This window comes from Sminthopsis crassicaudata, chromosome 1 (genome assembly GCF_048593235.1).
Source record: "Sminthopsis crassicaudata isolate SCR6 chromosome 1, ASM4859323v1, whole genome shotgun sequence".
Taxonomy (NCBI): domain Eukaryota; kingdom Metazoa; phylum Chordata; class Mammalia; order Dasyuromorphia; family Dasyuridae; genus Sminthopsis; species Sminthopsis crassicaudata.
The window spans coordinates 490,358,015-490,382,961 of NC_133617.1; the positions used below are offsets into that span (position 1 = coordinate 490,358,015).

General features: G+C 34.3%; 1 protein-coding gene across 1 annotated transcript in view; it reads right to left on the reverse strand.

Moving 5' to 3' along the window:
- The window catches only part of PCSK5 (proprotein convertase subtilisin/kexin type 5), a 626,478-nt gene that overhangs the window by 87,819 nt on the left and 513,712 nt on the right, over positions 1-24,947 (reverse strand). Inside the window, 2 exon segments of the mRNA XM_074281408.1 lie at positions 11,672-11,740; positions 14,216-14,419. Of these exon segments, the coding sequence (XP_074137509.1) occupies positions 11,672-11,740; positions 14,216-14,419 (273 nt within the window).

The window sequence follows — 24,947 nt, forward strand, 5'->3', positions numbered from 1 at the left end:
CTGGGTCAAGCATGCTCTCATTGGGTCAAGAATAGGAAGATGGAAAACATAGTATACTGACTCAAAAGTGCTATTGAGACTGAAGGAGCCATGTGAATTAGGAACAGGAGGTACTCCCTCTAGTCTGCCATGTAAAAGTTTGGAATTTTCTCTTTTTATTCTTGTTAATTAGGTAATCTTTTGACACAGTAAATACCTTCAAATATGTCATCCTCCTTTGACTTTAATAAGAAGAGATCAAATAAAAAGTAGACCTAATGTTGTCTTTCTCCATCTTATAACTAACTAACTCTTTTAAGATGCTAAAATCCTCTATGGATGTAGTCTGCCAGTCAAAGAAGCATTCCCACCTCTCTTGATTATTTGTTAGTTTCATTAGGGAATTTATCTTTTCCATTGTTAATTTTTAAAACCACTTTCCTGCTAACTATATGCTCTTCCAAATCTATTTCATATTTTCTATTCCTAATGTCTATCTCTTCATTTTATTTGTAACTTCTTATCCTAAACTAATGTCCCTTTTAGCAAAGAGAATGACCATTGTGAATTCATCACATGATTGGATCCCAACATTTGGTGCAAATTTCAACATTTGATGCCAATTGCTCTCCTCTATCTTATCATTTAGTGCCTACATCAGTCTCATCATTTAGTGCGCTGAACCTCAAATACGTCAAAATTATAACCTAACACAAGGATTAGGATTAACATTAAAACAAGGGAGGTGGGAGGGAATAAGCACTTATATAAAGCCTACTAAATTTAGTGCTAGGCACTTCATTAAATGGCTTACAAATATTGTCTTATTTAATGCTTACAACAATCCTAGGAGGTAGATGATGAGATAAATAAGACCCCAACAAAAAAGATAGGTCCTTGGTAGCTTCTTGTGTCATAGGGAGGAACAGTATCAGGAGAGAGTGTGAATTTTATGCCCCAAATTACTTCCAGAAGCATGTAGGGAGGAAGTAATTTGGGGCCTTTTGTTAAGTAGGACTTTTGTTGACTTAAATAGACCTTTATTGCTGTAGTCTCTGTTTGAATTCCTTGTCTAATTCCTTGCATTGACATGATCCCACAGTTCAGAAGGTTAAGTTATGATGTTGACTTGGAAGTTAGAACCCATTTTTTGTGGGCTCATTAGGAATAGCCCATTTTATGGCAGCAAGTTCTCTGGGGACTTTGCCTGCCTTAAAGTATCTTTCCTCTTATCATAGATAGTTTTTCCCTCCTGTTATAGTATCTTCCTCCTGGTTAGTTGTGAGTTCCACTAAGGAATTTAGTACTTGAATCTTTCTCCTTGTTAATTGTTGGCAGCTCTTTTGGAACTTAGCCCTCTAGTCAATGGCATAATAATAAAATCTTTGCCTCTTGATCTGGAGATGGTCTTAACCTACAAATTCTTTTGAGACACCTTGCCACATTAGCCCTAAATCCCTGCTCCCCAATATTTGGTGGCCTACATGAAGACAATTCTGAAACCCCAATATATTTTGAGGTTTCAACCCTTCTGCTCCTTTGTAATCCATTAGTGGCCACTGACTGTTATTATCGCTACTTTTCAATTGAGGCAAACAGAGGATTACTTAGTAATAAGTATTTGAGGCTGGATTTGAATTCAGGTCCCTGAACTCTAGGGACAGATAGGTAATACAATGGATAGAACACTATACTTGGAGTCAAGAAGACCTGAATTTAAATCTGGCCTTAGATTCTTACTAGTTGTATGTATTACCCCAGTTTGACTCACTTTCATCATCTGTAAAATGAACTGGAGAAGGAAATGGCAAACCATTCTAGTTCTTTGCCAAGAAAACCCAAATGGATTCACAAAGAGTCAAACACACTTGAAAACACTAAGTTGACTACAGCTTCAACATTCTATCCACTGCAATGCCTAGCTGCCTTTTATGAAAGCAAAAGCATACCCAAAAATGGATTTTGGGGAGAACATAACTGACTCCATTTTATGCCATATTTGGTGTTATTACATTTCTTTCTTTTCTTCTGTGACAAAATTTTGCTGAATATCTTTTTCAGTATCTCTTTTCCCCCAATCACTTTACAGTTACAAAAGAAAATTCACAGGACTTTGATTTTTAGGAATTCATCCCCTTCTCTTTATCCTATCTAATAAGACACCTAGTAAGAGCTGAATAAATGACTGATTAAAAAGACATTGTTTTCCTGTGCATACCCTTTGATCCAGCAGTGTTACTATTGGGCTTATATTCCAAAGAAATCTTAAAGAAGGGAAAGGGACCTGTATGTGCAAGAATGTTTGTGGCAGCCCTCTTTGTAGTCACCAGAAACTGGAACCTGAGTGGATGCCCATTAATTGAAGAATGGCTGAATAAATTGTGGTATGTGAATATTATGGAATGCTATTGTTTTGTAAGAAATGATGAACAGGATGATTTCAGAAAGACCTGGAGAGACTTACATGAACTGATGCTGAGTGAAATGAGCAGGACCAGGAGATCTTTATATACTTCAACAACAATACTGTATGATGATCAATTCTGACGGATGTGGTCCTCTTCAACAATGAGATGAACCAAATCAGTTCCAATAGAGCAGTAATGAATGAACTGAACCAGCTACACCCAGCGAAAGAACTCTGGGAGATGACTATGAACCACTACATAGAATTCACAATCCCTCTATTTTTGTCGCCTTCATTTTTGATTTCCTTCACAGGAAGGACTTCACAGACTAATTGTACACTATTTCAAAGTCCGATTCTTTTTGTACAGCAAAATAATTGTTAGGACATGTATACATATATTGTATTTAATTTATACTTTAACATATTTAACATGTATTAGTCAACTTGCCATCTGGGGGAAGATGGTGGGGGGAAGGAGGGGAAAAATTGGAACAAAAGGTTTGGCAATTGTGAATGCTGAAAAATTACCCATGCATATATCTTGTAAATAAAAAGCTATAATAATAATAATAAAAGAAGATACTATTTTCCTGTGATAGTTTAAGCATTTTTTTTCTTTTGCTAAAATGTACCTTTTCCTTTTTATAGTCCTTTGTGATATTCAAACTTTTGGGGTCATGTAGCTCAGGAAAGAGATTATCTCTCTATCTACCTATCCATCTATTCATCCAGAATCCATCCATTTATCTTTCTATCTATCTATCTATCTATCTATCTATCTATCTATCTCTTTATGTCATTCATGGAATTTGGAGACACTGTGTCCATCACCATTAAGGAGTATATCACACCTTGTGTGCATAAACTTCAGTTTACTTGTCTGTAGCCCACACTAGCTTATTTGTGCAGTGGTTGGAAAAGATGTTGAAAATTCTTACAACAGTAGATTTTAAATGTGGGAAATAATTAATTTAGACCTCTATTTTATCTAGACCCCTGATTAGTATTGTTTAGTTGAAGTTAATTTCATAGGGGCAGTGTTTACTACTGTTATATTTCTCTATTGATATAGTTAGTCAGTTTAATAAATCCACATGCTTAATCCAATGCCTGATGTGTAAATGACCAAATTTATTATGGTGGGGTTAACTCAATGGCATGGAAAGCTCCCAAGTTATTTTATTTTATTATTTTTTTTTTGAGGCTAGGGTTAAGTGACTTGCCCAGGGTCACACAGCTAGGAAGTGTTAAGTGTCTGAGACCACATTTGAACTCGGGTCCTCCTGAATTCAAGGCTGGTGCTCTATCCACTGAGCCACCTAGCTGCTCCCCAAGTTATTTTTGATTGTACCTCTACCACTTGTTAACACTTGGCTAGGAAAATTGCCCTATGGCACTTGACCAACAGGTCCTTTGGGTACTTGACTATTAAATGACCCTGTTTTCACATTGCCTGTGACTCTATTCCAAAATCTGGGCTATAGCCCAACATGGGACCAATGAAAGACCATCAATTTTGTCTATATTTAGATAACTTCTACCAGCTAATCTATCACAAGCATGAGCTGAAGATTCTCTTGAAAGGTCAAGATATAGGCTTATCAGGCAATGAGATTATATGTTTTACTTTACCTCTTCTTTACCATCTGGGTAGCAAGCAGTATAAAACTAAGACAGATCGTGAGGAAGATCTGAGATTTACTTCATTAGTGGGGGCCATAGCCCCTTTAATAAAGTGTTGTTAGCTCAGAGCTCTGCTTCTGTTTCTTCTTATTGTACATTGGACAAGATTGTATCCAATAAGAGTTGTAAGGGATATTAAAGATCATTGACTTTAACCTTTCTTCCCTAACCTCCACCCCAATTTCTTAAAAGGCAGCATGGTGTAATGAATAGGCTATTGAATATAGAATCAGAAGAATGAAGTGAGGTTCAAATCATTCCTAGTACCTATATGATAGTAGGCAAGACTATTCTGGCCTTCATTTTCCTCATATGGAAAATGAATAAGCTTGGACTTGATGCCCTCTATGATCCCTTCTGCAGATAGGTGGAGCAGTGAACAGGGTACTATTCAGATAGACCTGAGTTCAAATGTGACCTTTTATATTTACTAGCTATGTGACCCTGGGCAAGTTACTTTACTCTGTTTGCCTCAGTTTTCTCATTTGTAAAACGAGCTGGAGAAATAAATGATAAACTATTTCAGTATATTTACCAAGACAACCCCAAATGGGATCACAAAAAGTTGGTCATAACTGAATAACAGCAGCCTAACTAAGTTAATCTATTAGGTCTAACTCTCCGATACTGTGAACATATGTTCAATATTTGGAAATTACATTTAGAAGCTTTTGTAAGATTAGCAAGAGTAGCAACCAAGGGGAAAAGTCTCATTGAAAAGATACATGGTCTTTTGTTTGTAAATACATCCCTAATGCTGTGATGTGGGGAAAACAGTATCTCCTGTCTTCTCTTTTTAAACTAAGTGGACTCTGGAGGTCTTCCCCACTGTAGGAGATGGAGTAGAGGGAGGTGATACCCAATGACAGAAGAAAGATTAGCTCTGATAGAGAGCCTGGCCATCTGTGAAAGTCATACTTGACATTGTCTGCTGGGAATAGTAAGCAGTGAAGGAATATGTGGAACAAGTTACAAGTAATGCATATGAAGAGGTCATAATGGAACTCTGAAAACCCATCAGTAATATCTGATACCACCAGAACCACTGTGAACTACAGAAGGTAATGTTGGGGGAGCTACAGGGGATAGTCTGCCTCCCAATAACAGGCAGGTGACTAAAAATTGTAGAGATAGTCAGAATAAGATTTGTCATTGGAAAGTACATTTAAGAACTTGGCTGTAAGTTTCTTTTTCTATGTGCTCTAAGTGAAAATTTGTTTCTTTTATTTTGTGACCAGTGGGTGTTGCTTGCAAGAATCAAATTCTGTATAATGAGATATCCTTCATAAGCATTTTTCCTAGGTTTTTTAGATAGGAAATAGGAGCCAAGAAAGGCAGAGATTGCCCTCAAGTAGACCTATGTCATGAGAGGATTTTTGACAAGGGGGTTATATGCTTAGAAAGCAAAACACTCTTATCTGGCATTTTATTCATAAAAAATCCTCTATTAACTAGTGCTTCCAGCACATCCACAGCAGTGATAATTGATGTCAATAATTATGTCCCAAAGACATTGTGAAGCTATGAAGGACTTCCTGAATCTTCAAAGATTAATAATAGTCAGCATAGTTTGAATGTAACCTCTGCAGTATATAGGATTGCATTATCAGCACGGCAGGCAATCAACAAATATTTGTCATGATGAAAATTCATAGGATCCGAGATTTAAAGTTGGATGGGACATTAACAGTCATTGCATCCCTCATTTTATGCCTAAAGAAGCTGAGATACCAAGAGTTTTAGTAACTCACCCAGGATCACACAGCTCATTAAATAATTGAGTCAGTATCCGAATCCAGGTCTTTATGATTACAAATCCAGTCTTCTATTCAGTACACCATAGTGTCTCTCTTTATTCATTCATCTCAAGTGACCAGTTTATAGATAGAACATTAATCAAGAATCAGTTTATGAGTCAAATTGACATCTTTAATATGCCCTAGGTCAACAAGTCAATGAAGAAGTTAAAATGGAATCAAATTTTAATCCTAATCTAGTGTTTTACACAATGGTCCTTATTTTATGTTTTCCCACCTCCAGACCTCTTACTGGTTCTCTTCCTGGAGAATGCTCTTTCCCCACCTTAGTATATTTTAAAATCCTACCTTTCTTTTAAGCCTAAATCAGCTGTCACCTTGCTCACTAAGCTTTTTCTTTTTTTTTAAATAGTATTGTATTTTTCCAATTACATGTAAACTAATTTCTAACATTCTTTTTTTTTTTATTTGAATTTCAAATTTTCTTCCTTCTTTTCCTTTCCCCCTGCCTTTTCCTAAGATGGCAAACAATTTGGTACAGGTTACATGTGGACAATCATGTAAATTATATATTAGTCATGTTGTGAAAGAAACAGATTTAAAAAAAGAAAAAATATGATAAAAATAAAGAAAAAATAGTGTGCTTCAATCTGCATTCAGACTCTATAATTTCTTTCTCTGGAGATAGCATTTTTTCATCATGAGTCTGGAATCATTGCATTGCTGAGAATAGCTAAATCATTCATAATTGATCATTTAACAATGTTGCTTTTACTATGTACAATACTTAATACAATACAAAAGTAGGCTTTACCTACTTCACCTTTCATCAGTTCATGTAAGTCTTTTCAGGTTTTCATAAAGATTTTTCTAATCCTCACACTAATCGGATATGTTTTCTCCTTCCAGCATTCTTTGTTTCAAACTTTTCCTTTGGTGTTATTCTCATTTTGCTCTACTTAATAATAAATAATGATATATCACCTACTATGTGCCAGGAACTGTAATGTTTTGCAAATAATATTTCATTTGTTCTCATTTGATTAAGAGATTGTGTAGTAGAGTAGATAGTATGTTAGATTTAGTCTGGTGGACCTGAGTTCCATCTTTGATATTTACTAGCTATGTGACCATAGAAAGTCACAGCTTCTGAGTCTGTACTTTCTCATCTGAGGAGTATAAGGATATCTGAAGAATCTCTTATAAGATTACTGTTCTTCTCCAATTATTGTCCTATAAAGCAACCTTCAAAATACCACTCACATTTATGCTATTCATTTTTATGATTATTTATTTTTCTCCCTTATTTCCAGTACTAAATTGTGAGCACCTTGAGAGCAGGAATGTGTATAATTTTCCAAGCCTGAATTTTTGATTCTTAATAGGTATTTATTCAATTGCATACTAAAATAACTTCATCCAATATTCTCTTCTGTTAATGAAGAAGAATGCTATATAAAATATTTTGCTTTAGCTTAATAAACTTATAATTCAAAAAATCTTATTTAATAAAGAAAGGAATTTTTCATCAGAGTCTTTTGGAATTAAATGATATTTCTTAAAATGCTATAAGCTAACAGCTTGGGTGAAGAAGAAAATTCTAACCAGACAGAAAATTTTGCATTTTCTGCATAGCCACAGAAATAATTTTCTAGCGTGTATTTCATGACATTTATTCACATACTTTCTGTTCATCATTCTTTGGCATGACCAGTAGAAAGTCCAGCTGTTTGCTCATGATGGATCACAGTTTACTTGAGGCTTGTTAAAGAATAAGCAATGTTTCCCATTTCTTATATAATCTGCTTTTTCTTTGTATCCCCAGTGCCTAGCACAGTGCCTTATTCTTTGTGTCTGTTGAACTGTAGAAAATATCCAGATGGAAATGGAAAAACTCAAGCTTAAAATGTCAGATGTTTCCAAACATTTGGCAAAGCATAGACAAAACATCTGGATTCTTGACTGGATTTTTCTATTTTCATCTTCATCTTTGGTGTTGGGTAAAAACAGCTTCAGATTGAATCTACATATAAAGTTAAATTGTTATCAAAAGATTACAAGGAAAAGGTTACATTTGAGTCACCCAGGAGAACCCCAGGAGAACCAGCAGCAAATTGCTTATATTCTAGCGATGACATTCCCTGAAAGAATGAGTTTCCTTTATGTTGCTGATTTTCTCTTTGCACATCAAGGAGGAAAGTTTGGTTAGAAAAAAAGCATATCTAAATGGCAAACTACTAAATTGTTGATACACCCTACTCCCCATACAGCCCTTTTTTGTCCATAAGACTCTTTCCTATACACTCAGAGAACTTTTCTTTGGCTTGTCAATGAGTTCCACCACTATGGTTTAGATTATGAGACCATAGATACAGAACTGAAAGGGATCTAAGAGGCTCTTCAATTCAACTTCTTAATTTTACAGGTAAGGAAACTGAAGTCAAGTGATTTGTCTAATGTCACAAAGGTAGCAAGAATCAGAGTCAGGCTTCAAACCCATTCTTTAAGCTGGAATTTTAGAATTGTTAATAGAATTTGTAAATTTAGCGATGAATTTGTATCTCTATTATTATTTATTTAGTTAATTATTATTTTTATTATTTAAATTTAATTATTAGTTATCATATGTGTATGAATTGCATCATACTTTAAAAACCAGTATTTAAATACAAAGGCACAAATGAAAGAAAATGCTTTAAAGGTAAGGGAATCCTTTCTTTCTGATATACTATATTCCAATGCCCCAGCAATTTTTATCATATAGTGAATTCTTATTCCATGGGCTAGAGTCTTTAGATTTATCAAATAGTAGATTACTATACTCATTGATTATTGTATCTTGTGTAGCTAACCTATTCTACCAACTCTATTTCTTAGCTAGTACCAGATTACTTTGATGATTGATGCTTTATAATAAAGTTTTAGGTCTGGTACTATTAGGCCATTATAAGCATTTCTTAAAGGGAAGAATTGCATTCTTTTTCCTTCAAATAATATATAAATCTTAATCAGCAGGATGAAGAGAAAGAAAAGAGGAAAAGTGTCAATGGAAGTGTTTCTACTATTGTGCTAAATTAAAAAAAATATAGATCATAGAGATTCACAGCTTCATATACAAACTTTTTTTTTTTTTTTTGTTTTTTTTTTTTTTTGCTATTTGTATACAGACAGGTTCATATCTTTTAAGGACATAATACATTTTAAAAAGGATTGATAGGATTCAATTCCAATAGTATAGTCCATCCCATGTTCACAGTGCAAGATTAGCTTATCACATATAGAATACCAAATGCTAAATTAATGTTTACAGGTTGTCTAAAATTGATGCAATTCTCCATGCCTTTTTGGACATTTTTTGCCACCCTGTCAAAGAGGAAGAGTGCTCAGTTCTGACTATCATTATGAGTTTTGATTCCCATAGGCAAAGAATTCATTTGCCATTGACCATCATACTAGTGATGTGCTTTTCTATACTTTTCTAGGCTGGATTTTAGAAAACAGACATTATTTAGGATATGTATTCTCTTGGAAGCCTTTCCGGAATGGCAAAGAATTTGCAGAGGTTGTATTCCATTTAATACCTTTAAAATGCCTTTATTACACCAGGGATACCTTTAGGACATTCTGAAACTTTGGGATTATATTTAATGAAGTAAAGGAAAGACAGCTTAGAAGTATGGAAAACCATTCTGATTTTGGAGTCAGAGAATCTGATTTTTTTTTTTTGTCCCAGATTTACAACTTCATACCCATGTAACTCAACCTTTTAAGTCTTAGTTTCTTCATCTTGGGAAATGAGAAGGGTTATCCTAGTTGATTTCTTAGATCCCTTAAAGCTCTAATTCAAAGCAATTATAGATAATAAAAGTGAAAGAAAACAAAGAGTCCATGCACAAAAATATGGTCTATAGAAATTTTCAGAAGTATTTCTGTACCATTTATGGTAGAAGCATTTGAGGGATGTACTTCTATCAAACCATCCATAATTGAAATATGATTTCCAGGAGGCAACTAAGTGACACAGTAAATAGAGCATAAGTCCTGGAGTCGGGAAGACCTGAATTCAAATATGACCTCCGAACGTGTGACTCTGGGCAAGTCACTTAACCCCAATAGCCAAAAAAAAAAAAAGATGACTTTTGAAAATCAACTCAATCCTGTGAATTAATGAACAGGATTATAGAACCAGAGATTTAGAGCTGAAATTAATTCTAGATATCAAAAATCCAACTCTCTTATTTTACAGATGAGGAAACTTAGGTTCAGATAAGGTGACTCCCAAATTCAGATAGCTAGTAAGTGTCTGAAGCAGATATGTATGCGTCCAGATCTCCCTGAACTGAAATCTATTGCTTTCTCTTACTTAATACAGCACTAGCCTACATATCACAGGATTCCTTCCCTGTGAGTTATTATCTTCCATATCTCTCCCAAATCATTTGGGGACTGTGTAAAATTATTGATTGTCTTGGTGAAAATTCCCCCCAAATATATCACAGATGACTCTTTGTTATTGTTTTATTTTGTTTTAAGGGCCCAAGATTCAAGAAACCTTTGCCTAAATTGACACCATGGTTTTATCCCCAAATATGGCAATTTTTCTGGTTTTTGCTTTTCATTCTGAACCTAAAATACAGAAATGTATTGAGTATTAAAAAGTACATTTTTCCCTTGAAAAGAGGGAGGGAGGGAAGGAGGAAAGGAGAGAGAGAGAGAGAGAGAGAGAGAGAGAGAGAGAGAGAGAGAGAGAGAGAGAGAGAATTTGAATTGGACAATTCTTTTGAAGCATAACAAGTACTTCTGCCTTCATAATAAAATTTTAGACTTCACAGATATCATTGCCCTGCCTAAATTTGAGGATTTCTAAGACTTTGAGCCTCAGGGTAGGTTTTATCCAGGAAAATCCCCTATCTCTCCCCTTTTGAGCTTTAACTTTGACATTTTCATATTGTTTCTAGTACAAGGAGGCTTCATGAATCCATGCGATTTGGGGATGCTTTGCCTGAGTTCATTTCTTTATTCATTACTGTCCAAACTCAGGAACACTGTTATTCCTTCTCACCATCTTCACCTGTTAAATTTCTTTCTTGGCATTACCCAAGAAAGGGACTGAGCAGGACTTAGGAAAAGAGTCTCAGTTCCCTCCTTCTGGACAAAATAACCTCAAAGTACAGTTTAAGGGGTACTAATGGTCTTTTCTGATCTCATAATGTGGTGATATTTTCTTTCTGTTGAAATAATTTTGTATATGCTTTATTGGCTCAGTTCAATCATTTTTTTTCAATCATGTTCCAACTCTTTGTGACCCAATTTGAGGTTTTTTTTTCATAAAGATATTACAGTAATATGCAATTTCCTTCTTCAGCTCATTTTACATATGAGGAAACTGAGGATTAAGTAACTTGCCCAGGGTTACACAGCTAGTAAGTATCTGAGGTTGAATTTAAATTCAGGCCTTTTTGACTCTAACTTCAGCACTACATCCACTGTGCCACATAGCATAATTTTATACTTATTTGTTGATTCACTGTATCTCTACACTACTATTCCTCTATGTAAGCTCCTTGAAGGGAATGATCATGTTTAATTTTTCCCCCCTTTATCCCTAGTACCTACAAAACATTATGAATCTTAAAAAGTATATGTTAAGCTAAATTAGATTAAATGCTATTCAGAGACATCCTTCTACAGATAAGTTTGTGAAAAGCTAGCCTTATTTTAGACCCTCTCTCTGTAATACTACAACACACTTATGCTTTTTTCCCATGGGCTCTTGAAAAAATAAATATAGAGTCAAGTCATAGACAAAGAGGGTAAGGTAGTATAAGAATGTGATACATACCCAACGAACAGCCCAGGCATCCTTCTTCACAAGGCATGCAGTCTTCATAGTCTGGATCTTTCACTTCCCCTAGACAGTGGATGAATTGAGAGCACTGAACTCATTTTTAATCAAGAGGAAGGACACTAATGGCTTGGAAAATCTATTGTTAAGTAATTTCTTTCTTTTTTTCTTTCTTTTTTTTTTTAAGCAATCAGCCAAGTAACTGATAACCCCTTTGCAGAATGGATATGTTACTCCCTTTTTATTTCCTTATATTAATTTAGTAGATTAAATCAGCTGGATTGAATGCAATGGGGGCAGGGGAATTTGGACTTAGGTAAAACAACTGGACTTAAAATCCAGTTGGCAAAATTATTAAATAAAGTAGACACACCAATGGAGAATGACAAAGAATTCAACATGGAAATGAATGGTTTTATCTAGCCCTTCAAATAAGAATCTTATATTTGCTTTAAATCCTCAAACACATAGGAAAAAATAATTTCTTTAATCATTCTACTTTCTAGAGTGCTTTTCATCAGAACTCCTAGTTATTATTATTGAATTGAAGATATTCTTAGTACAAAGGAAAGAAATCACTTCAAACTTAAAAAAAAGAGTTAGAGTTCCACTTTCTCCAGGACAAAGAATAAACTATAAATTGGGAAGCTCCGGAGCCATTACAAGGATGGGTTGACTGGGTTTTGCTTCAGGAAGCTAGAATTTATAGAACTGACAATACATGTTTCTTCAGTTGTTTTTCAGTCTTGTAGTATTGAATTTTTGTGGCTGTTTCTTGGCCCCATTTTGGGGTTTTCTTGACAAAGATATTGGAATAGTTTGCCATTTCCTTTTCCAGCTCATTTTACAGATGAGGAAACTGAGGCAAGCAGGGTTAAGTGATTGGATCAGTACTGAGTTTAGTATTTAAACAGGAAGTTACCAGATGGTGTGTTTTTCCTTTGGAGGTTGTATCTCAGGAAAGCTCCTCCAAGATCTTGTCCTATGCTACTTTCTCTCCCAATGGCAATCTTTCAAGCATGATACATAGCAGTCCCTCTTTCGGTTTAGTTTTTGTAGCGGGTGTAGCCCCTTTAAGATTCCTTGTCTGATCTACCTTTGGGACAAGATATTGTTAGGGGAAAAATCCGTATCTGAGCCAGTTTGGGCTATATCCAGTCCCCAGTTGGTTTGGGTTTTCAGCTCCCTTTGATACAAGATCTGGTTAAAACTAGTTTGGTCTGTACCCCGCCCCCCCCACCAGATCTGAGCTGGCTTGGATTAAGCCCTACAAAAATCTAGCCTTCAAAGAATTAACCTGAGCTCCGCCCATTGCTTCTTCAAGCAGATAAAAAAGAGCAAAGCTAGAATCATCTTTAGTTCAGAGATTTGAAAGATGCCAGCTAAGATGCTTGCATCAGAGATTCTCTGTCCCTGCCGCTTTTGGCGTATATCTTCCTCTATCTAATGGCTTTTACTAACCAGACCTTAACCTTGCTTCCAAACCTGGCAATAAACATCTTTTACCCATCTAGGTTTTTGGCCTGTAAATTCATTTACAGGGGTCTCTCGCCGCCATTAGACCTGATTTAACTTCGTATCCTTGTGCCGAATCCTAATGGGGTTGCAGGGGACTCCATGTGACTCCCTGTACCCTGAATCCTGCCACTAGACCTCACTTAATCCTATTGAGGTATATACCTCATTATTAGGTATTTGCCTCATGATTTGGTTCAAGTTACCTCATCATTTTGAGGTTCCCTATTACCTCATCATTTTGTGTTTCAAGATGTGAAGAATCTCTTTTGCTTGTGCCCATCTCTACTCAAACGAATTTGTCTTAGAATATTCATTTGAGAATATGCCTTTTTACTACTTATCTCGGCATATCAAAATTGCTAGTTATGGCGCTGGGAAGCAATTTTTAAAAATGAGAATAACCCCATTTTTCTAAGTGCCATACTCTAGCACCTCATTAGAGGAATGCAGAGTTTTGTGAACATTGGTAGGACATAAAGAGAAATAGAATTGGCAAAGCAAATGATTTAATGGATAGAGTATTGCATTTGTTGTTAGGAAGAGCTGAATTCAAATTCTGATTGAACTACTTGCTAGCTCTGACTTTGAATAAATTCCTTAATCTCTCTGATCCTTTGTTTTCTCATCTGTAAAATAGGGATAATAATAGAAACTACCTCATAAAGCTATTGCAGGGATCAAATGAGATCATACATTTAAGGAGTTTTAGTGGTTGCCTAAGTTTAAAGTGGTTGCCTAAATGTGAGTTATTATTTAAAAGATCTTTGATGACATATGTTTATCTTTTTGGTTTTATATCCCTAGCACTTGAAATAGTACCTTGTACATAGTGAACTCTTAAGTAATGTTTACTGAATGATGAATATATATATGAGGGAGGAGGGATTTAGGAGAAAAGAGAGGGAGTGAAATGATCACTTCTACTTTATACACAGGAAAGCAAAATACAGTAGGCCCCACCAGTCACTTGAAGCATCAGCACTTGGGTCAAAGATCCAGAGTTTCCATTAAACATCTGCTTACCTTCTTTGCATTCTAATTTCTGGCAGGTGTTGTTTGTAGGTGAGATGTAGTATCCTTGCAAACATCGAATACAGTAAGAGGAGGTACTGCAGATTTGGCAGTTCTCAGGGCAGGGCAGGCAGGTATTGTCAGAATGGTGGTACCCAGAAGGACAGCCTTCCTGGCATTTACCCATGTACAGGAAACGTTCTTTCCCAAACTTATCTGAGTAGCAGAGAAGAAGAAAAGAGAGGACAAAGATGAGAAAATAGTTATAAAACCTCTGTAATATATGAAAAAGAAAAAAAATGCCTTACCTCCCAGAAGATCATAAAAATAAAATTTGCTTTAATAGGAATCTCATTATTTTTAAGCATGTAGGTGCCATATAATGGAAAGAATGGTGAATTCTGGGTTCTAATCCTGCCTTCAACATTTATTATCTATGTGACTATGAAGGAATCATTTAATTTCACAGGGCCTTGTTTTCCTCTTCTTCTTTCAAGGCAATTGAGTGTAAGTGACTTGTCTAGAGTCACATAGCTTATAAGTCAAGTCAAGTATCTGAGAGTATATTTGAACTCAGGTCCTCCTGACTCTAGGACTAGTGCTCTATCTACTATAGTATCTAGTTGCTCTGCTTTCCTCTTCTATAAAATGGATGGAATATCTGTATACTTCACAAGATTATTATGAGGATCAAATGAAATGTGTCCAAAATACTATGCAAAGTGTAAAGCATTCTGTTACTCTCAGTTTTAAAAATTATTATTACTACTACTAATAGTAGTTGTAGTAATAGTAGAAGGAGAAGGAGGAGGAAGAGGGGGAGAAAGAGGGGGAGGAGAAGAGGGAAAAGAGGAGGAGAAGGAAGGAGAAGATGAAGAAGAAGAAGAAAAAGAAAGAGGAGAAGGAGGAGGAGGAGGAGAAGAAGAGGAAGAGGAAGATTAGGAGGAGGAAGAGTGGAGAGGGAGAAAAAGTAATAATGGTAGTAGTAGTAATAGTAGTAGTAGTAGTAGTACGTAGTAGTAGTAGTAGTAGTAGTAGTAGTAGTAGTAGTAGTAGTAGTAGTAGTAGTAGTAATTCTCATCCAAAAGATCCTGTATTGCACAGTGGAGAGAGCATTTAATATATCCCTAGTAATTGCCAGGTGCTAGGTCAGATACAATGAGGAATACAATGAGGAAATTGCAATGAGGAAAACAAAGCAGTTCTTGTTTTTAAGGAATTTATATTCTATTGAAGGTAAATAACACATATGTTATTATTGTTGTTTTTCTTGTTGTTCATTAGTTGTGTCTGATTCTTTTTTACCCCATTGGGGATTTTTTTTGCAAAGTGGTTTGCCATTTACTTCTCTACCTCATTTTTACAAATGAGAGAATTGAAGCTAAGGGGGTTATGTGACTTGCTCAGAATCACACAGCTAGCAGGTATCTGAGGTCAGATCTGAACTCATGAAGATGAGTTTTCCTGTCCCCAAGCCTTCTATCTTCTATCTACTGCAACTATATAACACATAGTTAAGTAAATACACTAAATATACATGTATTTTGACATTGCTTTATGAATATATGTAACATGTTACATGTTATGATTGTTGTGTTATAAATGATACAATTTCAAATATGTATATGAGTATATGTATACACAAATGTATCTCAATATTTTTGGTACAGTTTCAAACTTTACTAAGTAAGTATCTCTGAAGATACTTAAATGTTATTAAGTTACAAAAAATATTCTACTATTTGAAAAGTTAATTATTTTTAAAATTAAAAATTAGCATATTTCTTATGAAAATTCAACATAAACACCACTTTGTGCTCTATTTTGCTCTTGTCAACTTTTGAATTTGATAAATTCTTATCAGCTACTGTTCAGTGATGAAAAGGATTATATTTGTAATCCTAGCTTTAAGCTCATCCAAAGAACAAGGCTTTGATACACAAATGTTAATTTTGATGAGAATCTACAAGAAAAAGTTGAATGGAGATATATTAAGTGACTAGGGTAGTCAAACAGATGATCTACCTCCACCAATTCACAGATCTGAGAGCAGGTCATCCAGAAATTGCAATGCGTAATGACAGGATGCTCTATCTTATTAAAATTAAAAACATATTCAAAATTTGCAAAACTTAAGTATAAAAAACAATATAAATAATTGTATTTTCAAGGTTTTATTTTGGCAAGTTAAGTTTGGAGGATTTCTATTTCTGAACTTTTTAAAGCTTAAAACTGCACCAAAACTTTTGAGGCATTCTGTGTCTGTATCTAAATATTTGTGTCCCTATTTACACCTATGATCAGAACTGTGATTTCATTGTATAGGCCACTTTCACTGAGGATTCTCCCTTTACTAAAGCCTTTTGGATACCATTGTTTAATTTATGGTCTCAGAGAGATGCCCATGTAACATGGCAAAATTATACAGATTGCCTATGATCACATAGCTAATATATTTCAGGAAGAACATGAACTCGGGTCTTAATTTCAAAGTTAGTTCTGTCTCTTCACTATGTGAAGCTGCTTCTTAAAAACAAAATACATCCAAAATATGAATAAACAAAAGGCAGAATGGCATGAAATGGGGGAAAGAAGTTAAATGTTTATTTTTGCTTTTTTTGGCCCAGGGTCATACAGTTAGTCTGGGGTAGAGTATGGATTTGAAAGTTTTTCTGAAACCAAGATCAGCTCTTTAGTCATAATACCATACTTCCTTTTGTACAGTGACATTGGAAAGTGACTATTTATTTATATACATAAAGCCACATAGGAAGCAAGAAAGAAAAATCCCTCGTACACACTTGCGCCTTGACTGTTTTTCCAATTATGTCATTTTTTTATATGTGTATCTATGTTTTTGTATGTGTATATATATGTGCAGAAGTATATATGTGGGCATTTGGATGTATGTGCATATGTATATATATGTGTGTTTATCTTTGTGCACTTATATGTGTGTATGTGTGCATTTATGTGCTTATCTGTATAGGTATATTTGTGTATATGTGTGTTTGTGTGTATGTATGTTTGTGTATATGTGTTTTGTGCTTATCTGTGTTTGTGTGTATATGTGTAGGTTTGTATATGTATATGTGTATATGTATGTATATGTATATATACATATAAAAATATCTCTTCTTTATGAATTCACACAGTAAAAAATTACCAAGGAGCCTAGACTAGATTGTTTCATAAAATACCCCATAACTTCCAGGAAGAGATAGGAAGTTCAGCAAGACCAAAAATTGATTATATATAATAAATTTTTAATGGGTTAAGGGAATTTCAAAGGGAATTTAAAAGCATCAAGTCTTCATATAATACCTAGAAGTAGTATTAAAGAACTTAAATAAAAAAGTTGGTGAAATTGATAAATCTTTTAACACACAGCCCATAATCTACTGCAGAGAAATATCATATTCCAATAACAATCATAATAATGTTTCTACAATACTTTACATTTGTAAAGTGCTTTATATATATATCATCTCATTTGATCCTTAATGACTGCTGTGAAAAGTAGGTACTCTCCCCATTTTTAAGATGAGATAACTGAGGCTAGGAGAAGTTAAGCCTAGGGTCATAAAACTATGTAAGTGTCTGAGTCAGGGTTTGACTTTCAGACCCCAAGTTTAGTCTTCTAAGAGTCTTCACAAATAGGTTATTATAGTGGAGATGATGACCTTGGTGCTATTAAAAGAAAACTTTCTATTTTGTTTTGAGCAATAGCAATGGAAAGCTGATATATGAATATTATACTAATGCAGTCAATTGATTAATATTGATTATCAAAGACCAACTCACAGGGAGATCATAGTCTATTTAGAGGAAAGAGCACCCACATTGACAAAATTATAAGCTTTAAGAATTATCCAAGATTTTAGGTCTCTCATCTGTCTCTAACCCTGTAACTCCAGAGATCACATAAATTCTTGCACATTTGTAATTCATTTTCATTCATATTCCATTCTTTGTAACCCCATTTTGGAGATTTTGGGCAATAATACTAGAGTGGTTTGTCATTATCTTCTCCAACTCTTATACCTTTCAGGTACTTAATAACTGCAGTTGGATATAAAGAGAACTACTGATAGTGTAAGATGGGAGACTAAAATTTAGGATTATTTATAATTTCAAGTCATAGGTATGCAAAGAGACTTCATTAGGGAATGTTTAAATAATATTTTCAATTTTAATAGTTAATATTTTATATTTAAGATACTTTAAAACATTTAAAATATTTCAATATTTTAAAATATATTTATTGCATCTGATATTACTTTTAGTGTCAATTATAGAAAATTAATTTTAGCCATCAAGTCATTTTAAGTCATTAAAGAAACTAAAGCTTAACTAAACTTCATTTTTTAAAAAATGATGAATGAAATACTCTTTAAAAATACAGAGTTCATCAAGTAATGTCATTACTGGGTCTGTATGCCAAAGAGATCTTAAAGAGGGAAAAGAACCCATATGTGCAAAAATATTTGTAACAATTCTTTTTTGTAGTGGCAAGGAATTGGACATTGATTGAGCAGATGACCATAAGTTGGGGAATAGCTGAATAAGTTATGGTATATGAATGTAAAGAAATATTATTGTTTTTTAAGAAATGATGAGCAGGTTGATTTCAGAAAAGTCTGGAAATATTATATGAACTGATACTGAGTAAGTGAACAGGGTCAAGAGAACATTGTTATAATATAGAAAGATTATGTGATAATCAACTGTGATGGACTTAGCTTTTCTCAGCAATGCAGTGATTCAAAACAATTCCAATTGACTTGGGATGGAACTAGGGAGGGAACTACGGAGATTAAATGAGAATCAAAGCCTACTATTTTCACCTTTTTTTTTTTTTTTTTTTCTTTCTCATGGTTTCCTCCCTCTCCCCATTCCGTCTGATTTTTCTTGTACAACATGACAAATGTGGAAATACTTTTAAAAGAATTGCACATATTTAACCTATATCAGATTGCTTGCTGTCTTGGGGAGGGGGAGGTAAAGCAGGAAGGGAGAAAAATTTGGGACACAAAATCTTACAAAAATGAATATTGGAAACTATGTGTATTTGAAAAAATAAAATACTATTGAGAAAAAAATACAGACTTTAGAAATAAAGCATAAAATGCCCAAAAAGATTGTTTTGATATATTATACCTGGTACATAATAGGCATTTAATACATACTTTTTGGTGTTTTGATAATTTGGGCATACCCAGCATACACTGTCCACATGCCTGTGATTTTACCTTTTTACAGCAAGATGCCATGTAAATCCTATCAGATTGATAGTAGAAATATGTTTCTCCCCATTTTAAATGGACTTGGCCAAGATCATTTACGCAGTATCAGAGTCAGGATTAGAGGCAAGGTCTTCTGTAGTCAGTCTATTTCAACAAGACAAAGGAGCTAATTTAAACAGCATTTAAGTAAGGGTCTTTAAACCAAAAGTCTTAAAGACTGGTTTCATTTAACCCCAAAGGGGAAGAGCATATGGCTACCTTCCAGTTACAAGGAAATGAATGCAGTTGGATGCAGATGCTAATTGACAATATTCCACCTCAAATTTAATTCCATTGCTGGACTTTGCTAGAAATTTACATGTGTGACATGGATTTTGATTTTTTCACCAAAGGAGGCCTGGATCTTAGAGATTTTGTACATCATACATAAAGTTACTATAAAGTACTTTTTCATCATTATTCCCAGAATATAACTTCAAACAAGAAATATGTTATAATGTATGTCCATTGCTACTATTGTCTTTCTGAATTATTATTAATTATTATTAATAATAACTAGGATATAGAGTGCTTTGAAATTTGCAAAATATTTTATATAATTGTCTTTCAACAATCCTGTCAGGTACGGCTAATAGGTATTATTATGCCTATTTTCCGGAGAAGGAAATTGAATTTCAGATCAGTGAGTTGTCTTGCCCAGGGTCATACAGTTATTACGTGTCAAAGGCAGGCTTTGAATTCTAACATTCCTATCTCTAGGTCTATTATTCTATCCACTAGGGTCACAATCAATTATAATGAAATTTTTTTTTGACCAGAAATAGCTGTTGAACAAATACATACTTGCAAAGTTTCATTCAAAGATGTTTCTATTATCTTTCTATTGGAGTCTACCAAAGAGAGAAAAATGAATGGAATGGAAGGGTGTTAGTATTTAAAATATTCAGCCTGTTTGGAAAGGTTAGGAAGATATACTGTCCTTGGTTTAACAATAAAGGCATCAGTCCTGCTTTCTTTAGTCATCTGCAACAGGCTACTGTTCATTTATGACATCTGTCAAAGGTTGGCCCTATTTATGATGATCTAAGCACACTTTGTTACAGATGATAATTAGAATCGCCCACAGGTTTAAAATGTCAGCCTTAAATCTTTGAATTCCTTGCCACAAGCTCATGGGACCGAAATTGATGTAATATCATAAAACCGTGGAATGAGTCAAGGCCAGGTTTAAGTGTAGGCAGAGTAGAGACAGCAGCCTATTCAGTGTAGTTTCTAAGGACAAAGCCTTTCATAGAAGAGGCTTAAAATTCAGATTCTCCTGAGAGGCAAAACTCTGGCAAATTCATGCTCAGATACTAGTTTTACTTATGGGAAAGACTGATGAGATCACTAAGACCCAAGTGTCAAGGGAAAGGGATAGAGAAAATAAAGAACAGAAGTAGAAGTGAGAGACTGGGGACCCTCAAAGGATCAACTTTACCTAATTCACAATTCTATGTGAATTAATGTAAATAACTTACTATAAGGAAAATAAGATTTGAAAAGCAGTGTAACAGGACAGCCTAACTTATTACATATATTGTGACTGACTGAATTTGTCTTCATGTTCAGTGAGTCAAAAGGGATTTTTTTTAGTCTTCATCTTCTATTTCATACAGTGCCAAAAAAGATTTTTGCTGAAACTTGAACACCTTATAGTGTGCGTGTGTTCTCCCCAGAGAAAAAGAAAACCATGTTTTCAAATGTCGCCTAGTTTATACTTCTTTGTCTCTGATGTTCTCTGGTGATATACTTGGCAATAATAGAGGGGGAAACAAATCCTGCACAACTTTTTTATTTTCTTTCTAGCAACTTCTTAGGTGCAGTCATGTGACTCTGCCCTGGCTCTGTGGAGTTTGTAGGTTTGAAAGTGGCTTTCTCCATCCTTGATAGGAGCTTGGGATATATGGTAGGAAAAGGAGGTTCAGATTGAAACCATAAGAGATAGACTAAAAGAGTCTGTGTTCCATTCCCAACTTTTGTGTAGAAGAGATAGCCAACAAAAAGCACTGACAGCTGTGACTAGAGTAAGGCAAACTGGAACTTTGTCCCAGAATGTCAAAATTCAGAAGGCACCAACAGTCAAAATGTACTTTTTTTCAGCTATGAAAATAAAATTAGGTCTAGTACCTAGTAAGCAAGAATGATTAGATAAAATAGGAATCTATCTGGCCCTGGAGATTTTTTCTTAGGGAGTTCATTGGTGGCTTGTTCAATTTCATTTTCTAAAATGGGATTATTTAAGTAATTTTTCTCTTCTTTTAATCTGGGCAATTTATTTTTTAGATATTCTTCTATTTTGGTTAGATTGTCAGATTTTCTGCCATATGGTTGGGCAAAATAGCTTCTAATTATTGCTTTAATTACTTTTAAATTTATTTCATTCTTTTCATTACCCTTTTGATTTTTGATGCTGGTGATTTGGTTTTTTATTTCATTTTTCTAATCAAATTAACCAAAGGTTTATCTATTTTATTGATTTTTTCATAAAACCAATATTAGTTTTATTAATTAGTTCAATAGTTTTCTTAATTTCAGTTATATTCATTTCTCCTTTGATTTTCAGAATTTCTAATTTGGTATTCAATTGGAGGTTTTTAATTTGTTCCTTTTCTAGCATTTCACTTGCATGCCTGATTCATTGATCTCTTCTTTCTCTATTTTATCTATGTAGATATTTAAAGATATAAAATTTGCTATAAGAACTGCTTTGGCTACATCCCATAGCTTTTGGTATGTTATCTCATTATTGCCATTTTTTTGGATGAAATTATGAATTGTTTCTGTGATTTATTGTTTGACCTACTCATTTTTTAGAATTGGAATATTTAATTTGCAATTGGTTTTTTGTCTATCTTTCCCTGGTTCTTTATTGAATATAATTTTATTGCATCATGGTTTGAATTGGAAGCCTTTACTGTTTTTGCTTTTCTTCATTTGATTGTGAGGTTTTTATGCCCTACATGTTAGTTTTTGTGTAGATGCCATGTACTGTTAAGAAAAAGATATATTTCTTTCTGTCTCTATTCAATTTTCTCCAGAGGTCTATCACATCTAGGTTTTCTAGCATCCTACCAATTTCCCTAATTTCTTTCTTGTTTATTTGTGTCTAGATTTGTCTGATTTTGAGAGGGGAAGGTTGAGGTCCCCCACTAATATAGTTTTGTTGTCTATTTTTTCCTGTCTTAATATCTTCTCCAGGAATTTGTATGCACTACCATTTGTTGCATATATATTTAATATTGTTACTATTTCATTGTTTATGGTACCCTTTATCATGATGTACTTTCCTTCCTTATCTCTTTTAGATCTACTTTTATTTTTTGCTTTATCTGAGATCAGAATTGCTATCACTGCTTTTTTTTTTTTTACTTCAGCTGAAATATAATAAATTCTTTCCATCCTTTAAACTTTATTCTGTATGTGTCTCTCTGTGTCAAATATGTTTCCTGTGAACAACATATTATAGGATTCTGCCTTTTAATCCACTCTGCTTCTATTTTATGAGAGTTCTTCCCATTCACATTAACAGTTATGATTACCAGTTCTATATTTCCTTCTATTCTATTTTCTCCCTTGGTATATTTTTGCTCTTTTTTCTACCCTGTCCTTAGTAGTATTTCCACTTTTTCTTTTGACCTAACCCATGCACTGCCTTATCTTCTATCACACTCCCTCTTCTCCTAGCAGTGATTTATTTATTTATTTATTTATTTTTCTAATGTGTCTTATCTTTTCTGTTTAATTTAAATTTTTTTTGTTTATTTAATTTTTATTTTATTTTATAATTATAACTTTTTTTTTGACAGTACATATGCATGGGTAATTTTTTTACAACATTATCCCTTGCACTTACTTCTATTCAGATTTTTTCCCTTCCTCCCCCAACCCCCTCCCCCAGATGGCAGGCAGTCTTATACATGTTAAATATATTACAATATATTCTAGATACAATATAGTATGTAGAACCGAATTTCTTGTTGCACAGGAAGAATTGGATTCAGAAAGTAAAAATAACAGTTTACACTCATTTCCCAGTGTTCCTTTTCTGGATGTAGCTGATTCTATCCATCATTAATCAATTGGAATTGGATTAGCTCTTCTCTATGTTGAAGATATCCCCTTCCATCAGAATACATCCTCGTACAGTATCATTGTTGAAGTGTATAATGATTTTCTGGTTCTGCTCGTTTCACTCAGCATCAGTTGATGTAAGTCTCTCCAAGCCTCTCTGTATTTCTCCTATTGGTCATTTCTTACAGAACAATAATATTCCATAACATTCATATACCAGTGTTTTGTTTTTTTAGCTCACCCTGCCCACTACTTTATCTTCTATCAACACTCCCTCCTTCTTCTACCCTTTTTTCCCATAGTGTTCCCCTCTCCTATCTTTTCTATCCAGCCCCTCCCTTTTCTTTCCTCTTCCTCTCCCTAATCTATAGGAGTAGATTAATTTCTAAACCAAACTGAATAAATTATTCCTTCTTTGGGCCAAAACTGCTTCAGACAATGTTCATTCCCTTGACTTCTTTTCCTGGATTGTAATAGATCTTTTGTGCCTCTTCATGTGGTCTAATTTGTTCCATTATACTTTCCTTTTCTTCTTCTCCCAGTACAATCCTTTTTCCACCTCTTAATGTCTCTTTCTTTGATATCCTCACATCAGAGTCCATTTACAACCACACCCTCAGGCTAGTGATGCCCCCCTCTCTCTGCCTCAGATACAATTCTCAAGATATCATTTTCCTATCTAGAGGTATAAACAGTTTAACCTTTTAATAACACATATTTTCCCACTGTCTACCTTTCTATGCTTTTCTTGAGTTCTGTGTTTGAAGATTAAATTTCTGTTAATTCTGTTTTTTTTTTTTCAAAAGAAATGATAAAAAGTCTCTTACTTCATCGAAGATCCATTGCCTCCCCTGAAAGATGATCCTCAGTCTCACTGGGAAGTTAATTCTTGCTTGTAACCCCAGGTCCTTTGCCTTCCAGAATATGGTTTTCCTGGCCCTCCAATACTTTATTGTAGAAGCTGCCAGAGCCTGAGTAATCCTGATTGTTGCTGCTTTATATTTGAATTGTTTTTGTCTGGCAGCATGCAGTATTTTTTCCTTGTGATTGTAGTTCTGGAGTTTTTCAACAATGTTCCTTAGGATTTTCCTTGTGGGATGTCTTTCCAAAGGTGATTGATGTATTCTTTCAATGGCTATTTCCCCCTCTGTTTCTAGAATATTGAGGCAGTTTTCCTTGATGATCTCTTAAAGAATGATACCCAGTTTCTTTTTTTGGTCATAAACTTCAGGAAGACCAATAATTCTAAAATTGTCTTTTCTGGATCTATTTTCCAAGTTGGCTATTTTTCCAATGAAGCATTTTACATTTTCTTCAATTTTTTCATTCTTTTTAGTTTGTTTCATATGGTTATTAGCTTCCATTTGCCCCATTCTAATTTTTAA